The sequence below is a fragment of the Diabrotica virgifera genome, chromosome 7 (genome assembly GCF_917563875.1).
Source record: "Diabrotica virgifera virgifera chromosome 7, PGI_DIABVI_V3a".
In the NCBI taxonomy this organism is placed as follows: domain Eukaryota; kingdom Metazoa; phylum Arthropoda; class Insecta; order Coleoptera; family Chrysomelidae; genus Diabrotica; species Diabrotica virgifera.
This window is the reverse complement of record NC_065449.1, coordinates 102,097,409-102,114,322: the sequence shown is the minus strand read 5'-3', so window position 1 is coordinate 102,114,322 and position 16,914 is coordinate 102,097,409. Positions and strand designations below refer to the sequence as shown.

At 35.6% G+C, this 16,914-nt stretch overlaps 1 protein-coding gene across 1 annotated transcript; it reads right to left on the bottom strand.

Moving 5' to 3' along the window:
• Nucleotides 1-209: 209 nt before the first annotated feature.
• On the bottom strand, nt 210-1,472 carry LOC126888563 (uncharacterized). The gene has a single exon (XM_050656911.1). It carries the CDS (start codon nt 1,470-1,472, stop codon nt 210-212), a length of 1,263 nt encoding a protein of 420 aa, XP_050512868.1.
• Between the last annotated feature and the right edge of the window lie 15,442 nt (nt 1,473-16,914).

Below are 16,914 nucleotides of genomic sequence, written 5' to 3'. Positions count from 1 at the left end.
ATTCTTCTCCACGTATGATGCGGTCTTCTTATCCACATTACTTAGCGCATTGAATGGTTTCGAAGGCAAAAATATGTAATGACTTCGTTTATAACCTATTTCAATGGAAAGTTCTTTAGGAACAAACCACCCATCCACAACGAATCCCTGAATATCTACGAATGCTATTCTCATGATGATTGCTCGTGTACTACTGACACCTCATGCATCTAATTTAGACTTTTTATAATTTCGGTGAGAGGGAAGTACTCCATTACACAGTCGTGAATAATAATACAATAGGCCTTGGTATTGTCGGGAAAACCGTTATTCGCTTCAATATCGAGTTTTACGTCAACGGTGGATGCTTTCATGCTTTCTTCTTGTTTCGAACAATCGATAACGAACAATGCACGATTCTTAAAAGCTGAGAAATCGAGTAGAGGTCGTTTTTGTTGGGAATGTATGTAGCTAGGATAAAATTCGGTATAGTTAAAATAGGCTTCATTGTAATCGGTTTTGCTAAAATCCAATTGCATTCTCTCGTTTGGCCAGTATTCTCCATTTAACGATAATCTAATACTTTGGATGTTGACATTGTCAAATAAAGTAGGATCAGCTGTAATCTTGTCGCGTTTGTTGGTTTGAAAGAAAACAATGACATAACGAGGTCTTTCAACTGATGTGCTAGTTTTAACAGCCCAAACTTCACGCCTGGCACCTCTCGTAATAGCAGGTAATTCATGTAATTCCCACTTTCTAAACGGAATAACTATAGGTTGATCTTGTTGAATAGATTTCATGAGTTCCAATTTAATATCATCATTGGGGAATATGTGCTTCACTCTAAGCTCAATATTGGTAATGTTAATCTTAGCGGTTGTAACAGTTGTAGTTTTGTCAGCGTTTTGTTTTTCTGTAATAACTATGCAATCGTTATCATTTCGAGCTCGAACTAGTCTCATTGTTTGACGACCACACGTAATCAATGGATAATCATTAAAAATGTTGAAAACATGCTTAAGAGGCATCTGTATGCTGAATGAATGATCTGCAGCGTTTAGAATTGGATCCTTAGGGTAATTCCATCCAGCCATAACCATATAATTAGAATCTTCTTGCGTATAACATGTCATGGCACGTACAGCACTTACGATGCCAGGATCCCGCACTGTTTCCATCTCCCTTGCGCTTTCGCTGTACGTACACGAATCGAAAAGGAAGGCACCCACATTATTTGCTAGTTTGACGTCACCATTTCCAGTTATTTCGAGTGATCCTTTAATGCATAACAAGGTTTCGCTCATTGCAAAAAACGAGTCAACTTGATTAATGCTAAATTCGACAATATCATTGCAGTTGAATGATTTGATGAATGGTGCATAAGTTCGGTATTCAGCCTTTCGAATCGATTCATCAAATATTGGCTTACGATAAATATCAAATATTGGAGGCATTGTGATGTTGTTTGAACGCGCTCTCTTTCCATACATTGTAGTCATTTTTTCAGTTTAAAACCCAACGTTTGTAAAAACAATTTGTTTGCGGACGTAAGATGTTGCTGCTTAGATGGTTGCACAACTAATGGTGTTCTGTAGGTAGATTGTTTAAGATATTGCTGCTGAGATGGTTGCACAACTAATGGCGTTCTCTGGGTAGATTGTTCTATTACTAATCCCATCTGCTTTTTGATCTAAGTTCCAGCACCAATGTGCTCTCTTCTCCTCTAAAGTTCACAGGTCGTCCTTCTTGATCGACAGCCAACACAGTGATATTGGTAATTTCACGCTGTGGCACAACAGGTAAATACAACAAATTGTGAGGGGTTTCGTCAATTGCGTACCCAGGATTTGATTGTATGACAAATTCGTAGAGCGTGTGAGCAGGTCTGTTACCGTCAAAGGCTCCGGTACTAATGTTGCATTCAAAGCGTATGCTAGATACTTTAATAATCCTAACAGGTAGATCTGAAGAATGTGTCTGTCTAGGATTTAGTATTACGGGAGAAAACCCTAATATTGTACCAAGACTGTCATTTGGTTGAAATGAAATTTTAAATTGACTGAAGATTTCGCACTGCAACGTATTGTGGTTAGGTTTTAGACTAAATATCATGTCAGGTTTAGATGTATTGGCAGCCCCCAATTTCTTTTGTATGTATTCCTCAATATCGATAATTTCATAACATCCATCGGGGAAATCAAAATGTTGCACTCGGTTATTGACATCGTAGTAATAAAACTTGCAATTTTCGATGTTTGGTATACTGTTGTAAGAATGGAAAAATCGAAGAGCTATTTCGTAATCTTTTTTCGGATCTAATACGATCGGTGTGGGAGGTTGAAACGAGAATATGTTATTCGTGCTGTTTACTCTCAACAACTGCGACATGATGACTGATTCAGGTCAAGAGATTAATAGGTTTATATACAGTAAAAAAACAAATTTATTCACATTTTTTTTATTTGTTCTAAAGCAAGTTTACATAAATGACAAGATGCTTGAGAACCGGGTGGGCCATCACAATGAGTCCTCCAATCAGGTCTGTTGTAATGCACGAAGCAGGGAAGTAGTATCTGCAGGTTAAATTCTTGTCGATATTCCCCAGGCAATTTATGCCATATATATAACAATTCTATAGGTTCTACAGTTCGTATAATATAATCTAGCGGTATTAATTTTAGTTCTTCTTCACTGAATCCTTCAAAACGTTTTTTGTGAAACATATGGTCCAGAAGCAGTTCCATGCCTTTAATATGCTCCATTATATAAAAACTTTAGGCATAAATGTCCACAAATGATTTGATTGTAGGTTTGATACTGATGGTTATTATAGAAAATTTTTGTATGTGTACCTAGATATTTAACAAGTTCTTTGGTCGGCTTCAAATTACCAAATGAATCGAAATACTCTACGTCGTTGTTTATCTTTCTATATGCTACCCAATGTGTTCCGCTGTGTGATGATGCATCTAGATTAACTATTGCGCATTCACGTTTTCGAGGACCGTGTCTAGGCAGAGTGTCATTCATGAAAACACCTCGAAAATGTGGGATTTTAAGTGTTTTCGCGTAATGCGCAATCTCTAAGTCGTACAGCGGACGATTGGGTAGCTTTATTGGAAGTTTTTTTTCAGATACAAACCGAATCCGCCTCTTGGTTTCTTACGCAAGTACAGACCTGAGCCGATGTGTTCCATCGCCTTATTATGGCGCATATCCTCTTCCAATTTCTTTTGGGCGTTCTTTGCGTCAACCACAGTCTTCGCCACCCCTGCTGCACCACCGGCTAAAGCCCCCAATGCAGAAAGACCTGCAAATAGGGGTATGAGGGGTAGGAAACCTCCAGATTTTAGTGGCAACACTCGTGGAAGATCAACTGTTTTTCGTCCACCAAGTTTTTTAATTACCGATTTTGCTATTCGTACAGCTGTCAAAGCAGTATCTCTTAACGATGCTCCTCTCTTCATGGACTTTGCAATTTTAGGTACCACATCCCGATTGAAAGAATAACGTCCCTTTCTTCCACGACGACGAGGACATCCCATCCCCAACTTTCTTTTCGTTTTCATTCCACCGGTTACAAGTAAAGCAGCACTTTTTTCGCCAAAGCTAGCGTCCTTAGACTTGAATCGCTCCCAAGCCCTATCTTCCAATTCTTTATCGGCCTTGTGACGTTCTTCGAGAGATGTATGATGCGAATAAGCGATATCGTGTTGTTTACAAGCTGCGTCTAAAGGATTAATTCCCGGATCTCCGCGTGCAAGACGTTTTTTTAGTTTTGTTCCAGGTCCACAATACTGATAACCAGGAATATGAAGCTCAACTGGAAGTTTATTAATTAGAGAGTTCAAAAGACCTTCCCCTTTGAACACCAACATTGGACTGATGGTCATGCATGTGGTGACATTGGTAATATATTGTTCATCTTTTTACTATGCTTGACACACGATGAGGGTCATTCAACAAGAGCAGACGTTACCAATTGATAATCTAGACATTGTACAGAAAGCGATCAACAGTAAACATGGAAAATTATTACCAAACTCATTCAGAGCCATTATTTGTGGTCCAAGTGGATGTGGAAAAACTAACGCCATGCTATCACTTTTATTTAGTCCAAATGGCGTCAAGTTTAAAAATGTCTATGTTTATTCAAAATCCCTCTTTCAACCGAAATACCAACTATTGCGAGATGCATTAGCGCAAGTCAAAGGTGTTGGGTATTTTCCATTTAAAGACAATGAAGAAATTATTGATCCCAACAAAGCTCAACCAAACTCTGTGTTTTTATTTGACGATGTCGCATGTGATGGCCAACACAAGATTCGTGAGTATTATTCCATGTGCAGACATAAAGATATCGATGCGGCTTACTTATGTCAAACATATTCAAAAATACCTAAGCAGCTAATAAGAGACAATTGTAACATGATTGTGCTGTTCAAGCAAGACGAGATAAATTTGAAACATATATTTGATGAACACGTATCGCCAGACATGTCATTTGATGAATTTAAAAAAATGTGTTCAGAATGTTGGAGAGATAGGTATGGTACTGTGGTAATTATGAAAGATTTTGCTCTCAACAATGGACGATATCGGAAAGGATTTGATAAATATATAAAATTGTAAGGTGTTTGTTTAGTCGTCAGCACAATGCCAGATGATACGGTCGCCATTGCCCTTCGCAAGAAGAAAGTTACCGAATTGGCTAGATCAATTCGCAAAAAATATTTGGCATTGAAGTTAGGTAGAACAGAGCAAGATGAGTCACTAAATAAACTTTTTAAACCAATCTCGAAGCCTCTCAAGGATATTGCTCAATCATCAAAAACGTTACATCATACTATCACTAACAAGTTTGGACATGTTAAAAAAGAAGAGGTGAAAAAGGAGGAGGATGAGGATGTATTTCTTGATGCACCCGAGGCATCTGATGAAAACATTCAAGAGCCAATCTCCGGTTCTAACGAGATTCCGATGGACGCCACAGACGAATATATCGACCACTATCCTCCAATAAGTCACAAGTACATAAAAGAATATTTGATAAAAGACGATAAAATCGATAAAAACTATGGTCCATTTTACGATAGTATTAGTGGCTGGATATTGGGAAAACGTCGAATAAACTTTGACAAAGACAATGGAGACATAGTAATAATTCGAGAACGGGATTTTGAAGAACGTAGGTTAAGTGGTACGCCAGGCCTATATCACCTTTTATTTTATGCCAACCCAAACCCAGAACAGTATAATGATGAGGATTTACAAAAGTATAAAACACTGCTGATTAACACAGAGATTCATCTGGATACCTTAGGACGCCTTAAAGGTTCCAGCGGAGAAAAATATCATTCTATTATTAAACCTCTATTCAAACCATCTGATGCAACAATGAAAAAGCATGCAACTCGTTCACAAAAAGAACTCGACCACAGAACGAAAACAGCTCGGTCAGCATCTTCATCTACGGTCAAAGGAACGGGGTTGGATGACTCTCGTTTAACATACAACGCTGCACCCTTAGAGTATATTTATTGGGATGACGTCAATGAGTTAGTTGATCGTCTTAAACTCTTGGTGGCTTCGAAAGACGCCGGCAACACATCTCACGACAACGAAATCGTGGCTATCATCAATGAACTAAAAGAAGCCAATATAATAGAGTAACTGAGAATGATGGCATCATTTCCATTATGAGTGTCGACAAATTCGGTCATCACTCTCGTAACAGTATCACCCAAAAGGCAGTACGAGTTACATTTCCACATACTCCTGCCGGAAACATTAATGCCGAAAATGTGAAAATTTGTAATGTTAAGGACCCATCAGAATATAGTGATGCTGCAACGAAAAAATACGTTGATAATCTAATAAATGAGATGCGTAGCGTATACTTTCCAATAATTAAAGCCCATGATGCGATATTAGATCAAAAATCCATTAATATAAAAGATTTAACAATCGGACTAAACGAAGTAAGAAAAGAAGTTCCACTGCTCGAGCAAAAGCTACAAAAAATAATCGCAGATGCTATGAATACACTAAAAAAGGATACGGAGAACAATATAAATAAGTTGTTGCAACAAAAAACTAATGATATACAGGATTTAGCCGTCGGACTAAACGAAGTACGAAAAGAAATTCATAAAACCACAGTTCCACATTTAGCGATCGAACTAAATCAAGTAAGAGAAGAGCTTCATAAAACCACAGTTCCACTTCTCGAGCAAAAATTGAAAAAAATAATCAAAGATGATGTGAATACACTAAAAAAGGATACGGATAAAAGCATAAAAGAAGCTGCAGAAACACTTGCAAACCATACGATGCACGATATGAAGATGGAACAGAGGTTAAAACAAGTGGAGCAAACATTACAGGATATAGTACATAATATTGATCTATTGCGCACACATGTTGTAGATGTAGATGCTGGTCGTTAATAAGAAAATGTCTACAGAAAAGGAACAGGTGGTGAACGAATTGCATAAACCAGCACGAAAAATCTATCCTCGTCGACGAACAATAATCAAAGGAATCGATGACTTGTGGCAAATGGATTTGGCCGAAATGCGTCCTTACGCACACCAAAATAAAAATTTTAAACTAATACTAGTCGTAATTGATTGTTTTTCAAAATATGTGTGGACACGTCCTCTAAAGACCAAGACTGGCGAGGAAATTACTCAAGCATTTTCGGATATTCTCGCCCATACTCGACGACTTCCGAAGAACCTCCAATCCGATCAGGGAACAGAATTTTATAACAGAAAATTTCAAAATTTAATGAAAAAACACGAAATTAATCATTACAGCACCTACACGATTAAAAAAGCCGCCATTTGTGAAAGAGTCATTAGAACGTTAAAAGCAAAGTTGTACAAGTATTTCAGTTTACATGGATCATACAAATGGTTAGAAGCTCTACCTGTAATTACCGAGGAATACAACAATACAAGGCACAGTAAAACGGGATACAAACCATCTCAGGTCAACAAATCCAACGAAAAAGCTATTTTAAACAAGAGTTATAGTCATTTAAAAATTGCTGGTCCAAGAAAATATAAAATTGGTGACATTGTACGTGTCTCAAAGACAAAACATTTATTTGAAAAGGCCTACACGCCCAATTGGACGACGGAATTATTTAAAATTGTAAAAGTTAAGATAACAAATCCTATAACGTATTTGCTTGAAGACATGCACGGTATACCGATTAGCGGGGGGTTTTACGAAGAAGAATTACAGAAAACATTAAACCCTGACATTTACTTGGTTGAAAAAGTACTTAGACGAAAAGGCAATAAGATGTATGTGAAATGGCTCGGTATGGACAGCAAACATAACAGCTGGATTAACGTTAATGACGTAGTTTAGGAGGATCTATCTTTTAATCCGCCGCGTAGCAATACATTTTTTGCAAAGAGGTTGTTTTTACCACAAGGAGTAGGGGAATATAAAAGAACTCATGCTTCAGTATCAATGTCAGTACAAGTGAACATGAGCTCTCAAGATAGTGGGTATTCTTCAGGTGGCTCTCAAGATAGTGGGTATTCCTCAGGTGGTTGTGAATTTAGCATCGATATGCCTAGCAACGAAGACTATAATCAAGAATTAGATAGAGCTTTGGAAAATTATGAGGCTGCCGCCAAATCAGAAGTTTTCTACCTGCTTGCAACAAAATACACGTTATCGGGCTATGAAGTACAATGTGGTATAAGCCCTGCAAGATCATTTTCGCCTGCAGTGATTTTATCTCAACAATATAAACCTACCAGAATATCACTCAGCGCATACGAATGGTATTCCTTTATTTCAATCATCACACAACAACTAATTGATTTTTTCCAATCAACTGATGACCTCATGCACCCAACTTTTCCATGCGAAGAATACTGCACTGTTACCCCGATAGTTTACGATGATTGTAAATTCATTATTGTTAAGAAGCATGGTGTGGAGTACTATATGGATGAAGAAGAAGTGAAGCAAATTGTTGAACTTAACACTAGTGTGCTATCGCCTCGTATGCAGTTGTTAGAAAATTTGAACTTTTGTGAATATTATTATAATGTTTTAGATTTTTGTAAAAATACTGCAGATAGTTTAAACCCCTTGCAAATATTGTATGCTTTTTGTTCTATAATGCCAGATGATATGACAAACAATGCTCTTAGGGAGTTCATTTATTTTTATAAAATTAAGGTAATTAATGATTTAAATAAATGATAAAAATTGCAAATTTGGAGTTTTATTTCACATAAAACGTGACGTTTTATCGTAAAACATATAAGATTCACATAAAACGTAACGTTTTATCATAAAAAGTATAAGATTTTTATTATGATGTGATGATAAGGCGCTCAGAGCAACAGTGGTCTAACCCACGCCCCACATTTTTACGAAAACACTCTTATTACGTTAAAGCTATCTCTTATTTAAATAATGGATAACTTTAATGTAATAAAAGGGTTTTGGTAAAATTGTGAGATGTGGATTAGGTCACTGTTGCTTTGAGCGCCTCATATGAGGGAAGTGCTCATAATAAAACAAATAAAAATGTTTACATATATCTTTATTATAGAATAAAATACAGAAAGAAAAATAACATTATATTATCTTTATTATTTACAAAAAAGAGAGAAAGAGAGATAGTAGCTTATGGATATTCGACACTATCATTCGTCTCAAAAGAATCAATATTACTGCCTACTTCAGACTTCTGGTTCAGAATCATCAAACCTGTTATTTCTAGGCATTTCATGTAATGCATTAACGCAAGACTCGTAATCTTTTAAATCGAATAAAACTTGAGTAAAACAACTATTGCACCAATAATATGGTTGCTGATATACGCATTCAACGATATCATCAGCATCATAAACTTCGTGAGTATGGTCGTAACGCACCAGTAAAAATTTATTTAAGGTCTCATGAGCATTTTTGAATGCAAAAAAACATGATTTACATACGTTTAGGCGATGCTGCTTAAGATAATATCCATTAGCCCATACACAATAACTGGAGTGTTCATCTTCAAATATACTCCCCCAATCTGACTTTCCTAATACGACATTTCTTAAATGTGACGGTATGTGTTTAGAGCAAGCAATAAATTCTATTCCTTTATATGAAGGAATAGGATCATTTTTAGCACTGCTTATCATCGTTTCCCATTTATATAAAGGAAATTTTTTTAATATTATTTTTGTTAATGTCCACGGCAAGGGGGACTGCTCGATGAAATATGATGCTGATACTGTTGTTTCACAGATTTTTTTGATAGACAGGTCGGTCAATGATGGAACATTCATCTACAAAAAAAAATCTATTCTAAAATACTGTAATGTCCCAATGGTAGGGTTCTAAAACTATTTGGAATTAAATATCTTTTATCGTCATAAGGACTTAGCGCAATTTTTGTTTGTTCTATACTATAGACGTTATGGCTATATGACCGAATGGAGTGTTGAGTAGCAGTTTGTTCCTTAAAATCATTTAAACAGTTTACATAATCATCGAATTTTATAACATTTTTTACTATATTATATTTAGTCCCTTTTGCTTTTTTAGTGATTCGACCAGATTGAACTTTAAAAGTATACATTTTTGATCGTAATCCCACAAATTTTGTCATAATTTCTCCTTTATTTTCATCTTTCATTACTCCTAAAACTTTTTTATTTACCCGAGGAATATTATATATATTATCTACAGCGTAATCAGATGTATCAAATTTTGATAAATCTTGTTTTATTACTTCCTCATATGCATCATGACAGTACAGTTCATAAATAAAGCTATCGGTATCCATATACATTAAATTACATTTATCTGCACCCAATTTTGGGAGCATATAGTCGTAATGAAATTGGTACATACATAATTTTGATATATCTAAAACAGTCATGCCAATGTATAAAGGTTTATTAAAAACTAGATCTGATTTAATTAGTTCTATAGCTACTAAATTTTCATTAAATATTTTTCGGCTATGAAACCGCGCACTAGAAATTAAATTTTTGGCACCATATCGCCCATTCCATGATCGGACTAGTTTTACTATTCTATGTTTCCTTATATTCTCCATAGTCTTTCCAAATACACTATTATTGGCCAATTTGTATAAATTTCTTCCAAAATCGTTCGTAGCTGCAGCTCTAAGTCGAGTATTTAATTCGATGTAGGGTCGCAGCCACGCAGACTGCTTAAATTTCAAAATTTTATGAATCTTTTTTAAAACTAACCCATTAGCCAGCATTTGTTTTAAATTTCTATAATGAACGATATATTCTTTTTTATTATAAAGTGTTGTCATTAGTTTAGTATGATTTGAACCCAAAGCTTTGCGGTGTTCGGCAGCGAATGGAAAATCTGAGTGCAGATCATGTAATTTGCGAGGATAGTCCAAGTCAACTTGTAACATGTACCCTACGGGAGAGTCATCAGGTACAGACATAACATCAATGTCTTTGGCATCCATCCATTCGAACCCTCCGTAGGGTAAGGGTTCTCCCATAGCCCACCCATATAAATTATTGACATCAAAATACATTACGTATTTTGAGGGCTGTGCGGGGTCATAATTAGGCATGTACTTATTATTGGCCTCCGACATTCTACCGCTACATACTGAAATTCCTCCACGAATTGCTTTCTCCATAAATAGTATCATGTCAACGTCACGCAATAACTCGAGGTTACACCCCACGTATTTCAACATACAATCCCAAGAATAACCGGGCATTGTGTAGTACCAGGCTGGATCTAACCCATAAGTTAAAGCATTTTTTGCGGAAAGTTTCAAAAACATCTGCTAAAAGCACAATATCGGTTTTTAAGTACAAATCTGAATATTGACCTAAATTTTCAATGTTAAAGGTATCCCAAACTATTTTAGCATGAGCATACTTCTCATCTGTAAGATTCGTATCGTTTAGCTTATTATAAAATGCCTCTATTGGAGGTAAATCGGTAATGTTTAATTTTTCCCAAGAATCAATAAAATCATAGCAAAATACCCCTTTTTTAGTTATTAATTTAAATTCATCGTCACTTAACCTGCTAAATTCTCGCTTGCAAATTTTAAAGTCATTTTTATTTAATGTTGAGACCAATTCATCTAAAGAGGCTCCTAAAAATCTTAATGAATCAATAAATCGAAATTTTATATTAGTAACAGCATCGTTAAGTGTAAATGAAATGTATTTTTCTTTATTGACTGGAAGTAGACTAATATCTCCTTTTTTGCTTAACTCTGAAATTATAAAATGACTGTCGTAGCCACTCATATTGTGAAAAATAACTGGGACGACAAACAATTTTTTAAAATTTAAATTACAGGCTTGGTGGGCGAAATTTCTGAACTCCCCCGTAAAATGGTCGTGGTCTTTAACAATGATATCTGTAGGAGAAAAACATTTTTCGCATATGTGACACCTTGTGGCTTTACTGGTACTCGGGTTTTCCTGCATTGGTATAATTTTCTTAATTTTCGAATGAATACTTTGAGCTAAATTTGGTAATTCATTAGCAAACCACTCCATGCAGTCAATGCCTCTATAACTCTTAAAAAAAGACAACTTTTCATCATAGCTGCATTTTACATAGTATCCAGCACTATACGGAATATGTTTTTGATATTTTTTAGTACAACAGGATGTTTGGAGGTCTGTAACTTTTTCTAACATGCACTCAAAATCCGCATATATGACAAATGGCGTTGTTTGTTTATAAGTATAATTTTTAAAACTAACAGCATCATATTTAGGAAAAGACATTTTACAATTATTCATATCTGCACACATTTTTTCATGTTCCGACAATTTCTCTGCAGTTGAAAAATAATTTAAGCATCTATTACAAAGAAATAATTTGGCCTTTCTTTTATTTACTTGTCTAGAAACTAATTTAGACATATCCGTAATGTGGCAGTAGTGGTACTTAATTTCTGAATTATCATTATCCACTGGAGGTGCTTCATAATCGTTTAATTTAGGAAAATAGTGATTCTGAATTAAAAGAAGATTTACATGTTTGGCAACGACTGTTTTAGTTAATCTAGCTGGATATACTGTGAAAAATGACTTTTCATTATTTTCTAGTAATTCTAAAGCATATACATTGACTGATACATTGTTTATTTTTTCAAATTTTGAAATTTGATGTAACGGCATCGGTGCCTCCAGGTCTTCTGTTTTTAATACTGTACTATAAAATGGATATGAGGACGTAAGTTCTTTATTTGCTTTAGCCGGATAGAAGGCACTAACTATTGCCCAATAAAAACAAGCCTGATCTGAATTTTTTATATTAATGCAAGCACGCTTTTTTTGAATAGACTTTGGGAGTTTAATATAAGATGAACCATTTCCAATTTCATATCGATTAATATTTACTTCTAAAGATATTATTCTATTTAATGCAAAACCAGAGTCTTTTTCCTGAAACTCAGATAATTTAATATTTATTTTATCTTTAACATTTTCAAAAAACCACCGCTCTGTATCGGTAGATATGTCTAGTATAGCATTTTTTGTATTAAAATATTTAAAAGTCACAATTTCATTCTCCTCAGATTTTTTAATAAATTCTCCACAAAAACAAACATTAACTTTAACAAGTTTATCTACCTTTAAAATTTTTCTGATTTTATTTTTAAAAATAATATAACAATCATTTAGGAAATGTGCTAAGTCCTTATGCCATAAATTAACTATAATTCCAGTTTTAATTCGACTATTAAACGCGGAAACTACATTTTCCCATTTAACTCTATGTTTTAGTTTGTTGTCTAGACCCATACCTACATGTCTATTTAAAATAATCTGTTTAAAATGTTTAAAATGTCCTATATGTGTTTGCAGTTTTCTAATTGTACCTATAGGCAAATTGCGTTTTTTTATTACTTTATTGCAAATTTTGATTTGTTTCGTTAAGCGTTTCAACCAAATTTCTTTGTCTTTAGCTGCGAATTTATCAAAAACTATCTTTCTAACTCTTTTGATGAATAACAATAAATTTTCGCTTTGTTTAACAATATCCATAATGCTTACCTCTCTCTTTCAGTATTTTCAATTAGGCGATTTTGAAGGATGCTAGGGGCTGGTAGTTGCTTCCGACGTCCACCACACCTTGAAATATTATTGAATATTTGCCGCCAGCAAACTCGCCGATGATCGGTCTATAGGTCTCTGTCACTCTTCCCGGCAAAAAAACCACTTCTTCTCCTACATCCAGAAGAACGACTTGACCATATTTTGATTTGACTAGTTTGGCCTCCTTAATTGGCACCGGAATGTTGAGGGGTAGGTCCTTAAGTTTTTTGATTGGTTTCCTCTCTGCAACCAGAGATGCGTCATTAATTTTAGTTAAATCCATCTGAAATGAGGAATATTATAACTAACAGAGCAGAAAACAATAAATTGAAAAAAATATTGAAAAGATTTGTGATAAGGGAAAACAAGAATAAAGGAATGTTACAACACCCTAGATGTGAATGATTTTGCACACGCCACTATCTATGCCTAAAATATTGGTGACGTAATCTGCATCGACAGGCAAATTATAACTACCAGAGCAGAAAAAATAAATTTTACGAAGAATGACGAATAATTGACATTCAGCATGCTAACAGTAAGTCTTTTTTGTTTGTAGACAATCAGATGTCGAAATAATAACTCTCATCTGGAATAAAGGGATAAATAGCAGAGTAGAAAACATTAATTAAAAAAATCAAAGAAAAACAGAACAGATTTAACAAAGAATAATTACGAGAAAATAAAAACGAATAATTGTCATGCTGGCATGAGGTCTTGTAGACAATCAGGTGCTAAAATAATAAATCTCATCTGGAATAAAGGAATTTTATAAATAGCTGACCAAAAAACCGAACAGATTTAACAACGAATAATTACGAGAAAATAAAAAAATAATTGTCATGCTAGCATGTCTTTTTTGTAGACAATCAGGTGCTAAAATAATAAATCTCATCTGAAATGAAGGAATTTTATAAATAGCTGACCAAAAACTTGAAAAAACCGAACAGATTTAACAAATAATAATTACGAGAAAATAAAAAATAATTGTCATTCAAAATGCTGACATGAGGTCTTGTAGACAATCAGGTGCTAAAATAATAAATCTCATCTGGAATGAAGGAATTTTATAAATAGCTAACCAAAAACTTGAAAAACCGAAAAGATTTTAACAACGAATAATTACGAGAAAATAAAAAATAAATGTCATTCAAAATGTCGACAATTAGATAATTATTTAATGTCGAAATAATAAATCTCAGCTGGAATGAAGAGATTTTATAAATAGCAGAGCAGAAAACATTAAGTTTTATTCAAAATCAAACAAGAAAAATAAAAAATATTTAACAAAAAATAATTAAGAGAACACTTACCTTGCAAAACTAGTTGAACCACAACGAGCACTAACAGTAAGGAATAGACTATGGAATAGACCGTCCTGAGGTGCATTTTGAAATTTATAAGGTTGCGTGCCCCACCTTATGACGTGTTGTAGAAAGTGTGCGTGTGCAAAATTATATTCAGTTTTATCATTGTCATTGGTTTTAAAAATTCCAACATTTTCTATGCACATGATAAGAAATATAACTCAATAACAAAATGTGGGTATGATAACGAAAATTGCATAGTAATGCGATTAGACCCTCAACCGCTATTTCCTATGCGATATGTAAATTATCTGCTAACATTTATTTTCATTATTTTCAACTAAATATTTTTTAGAGTTATGGGTTTTTTATTTAAACGCCTTATTTATCAAGTCTTATATTACATGATGATTCAAATTTTCTCTTAACAATTTTAAATATAATCTTTATAATTAAAATAAACACTGAAGCTAATATTATACAAGTCATTGCAAAAACATTATCTATTTCACTTTTCATGCTTTCTTTGTTCATCGTTGTTGGCGCCGGCGTCGATAACATCATTAATAGTAATTGGATGAATTCGCCTTGTTGGAGTTTCCCTAAATAAGTAATCCGCAGCACTTGAATATTCTTGTCGCAGCTGCTGACTAAATTCCTTTGGTGTCCAGTCTATGCTGCTTCCCAGTGTTAGGTTCTCTATTTGTTTTATAACCTTATTTTTATCCTCATAAAATAAAACCTGACTTCTTAACTGTGTCAGTTTTTCTCTAAATTCTGCTAATTTACGTCTATACTCATTCAAAGACATGATGTTACTACCTCACGTCGCGCTGTGGCAATCAGGTCTTGCGATCGAGCTCCCCATGACAATAAGGCCTACGCGACATTTCACGAGCCCACGTGACGTTTTGACGTGACGTTTTTACGTGCTTTGACGTGACGTTTTACGTGACGTGCTTTGACGTGACGTTTTACGTGACGTGCTTTGACGTGACGTTTTCACGTGCTTTGACGTGACGTTTTACGTGACGTGCTTTGACGTGACGTTTTCACGTGACATTTCACAAGCCTACGTGACGTTTTGATGTGACGTTTTTACGTGACGCGTTGACGTGCTGTGTTCCTTTTAAGTTCTTTTAATAAAAAAATTGCATTATGTTGTTGTTTTATTTAAATTCCAAAATTACCAGCCGCGCGCTTCGTATCTACGAGATCCGCGAAAAACTTAAGGTACCGACCGCGCATCTGCTTCGCGTTCCGCGAAAAATTAAGGTACCGATCGCACATCTGGTATCGCGCACCGATCGATCAGCGCTAGAACGCCGTCACATCGGAACGCGCCCCATCGGACGTCGTCACATCGGAAAGCGCCCTTTTGGCACTATGCCGCCATGTTTTTTTGTATTCGTTATCTCCCGCCCATTCCAACGAGCCGTCGTACGTTTAAATCGGACCAATAGCAGCAAAGATACCATGTTTCTCTCTCTAACACACATACTTTCCTATATCAGCTGTGACATCACATACCTCTCTCTCTAACACATTGTTTTCCCTATACCTATAGTGATGGCCGTGTTGTTCATCTACTGTGAACTGTAAAGATGATGTAAGAATATGGTGCCGGAAATGTGAACTGTGTGCATCCGGTAATGGTCCAGTTGGTAAAAAGAGAGCACCCATGAGACAGTACAATGTTGGAAGTCCTATGGAAAGAGTAGCAATCGACATTGCAGGTCCATTTCCAGAAACCGATGCTGGAAATAAATACATTCTGGTAGCCATGGACTATTTTACGAAATGGACCGAGGCCTATGCATTACCGAATCAAGAAGCTGCTACCGTTGCAGAGGTACTTGTTAAAGAATTCTTCAGCCGATTTGGTGTTCCCTTGGAGATCCACTCCGACCAAGGGCGAAACTTTGAGTCAGCTCTTTTCCAAAACGTTTGTAAATTGATTGGTGCCAATAAGACCAGAACAACACCCCTGCATCCTCAATCAGATGGAATGGTCGAGAGGATGAACCGAACGATGGGTAAACACTTGTCCAAAGTTGTATCTGAACATCAGCGAGATTGGGACCAACACATTCATTTATTCCTGATGGCCTACCGCTCGGCCGTGAATGAAACTACAGGTCAAACACCAACCTGCCTGATGTTGGGTCGTGAAGTTCGTTTGCCCTGCGACCTAGAGTTTGGCTGCAGACCTTCCGAGGAATATGTTGCAGGCGAAGAATACGTAGACCGCCTGAAGTTACGAATGAACAACATTCATGAACTTGCCCGACAACACATCCAGATAGCCAGTGACAGAATGAAAGATCAATATGATTCTCGCTGCAAGAATGAAAGCTTCGAAGTAGGTGATCTTGTCTGGCTTTATAATCCACAACGTCGTCGAGGCCTGTGTCCTAAACTGCAAAGACAATGGGAAGGTCCGTATGAAGTTAAGAAGAAAATAAATGACGTAATATACAGAATTAAGAAGTTACCAAACGGTAAACCAAAAGTTATTCACA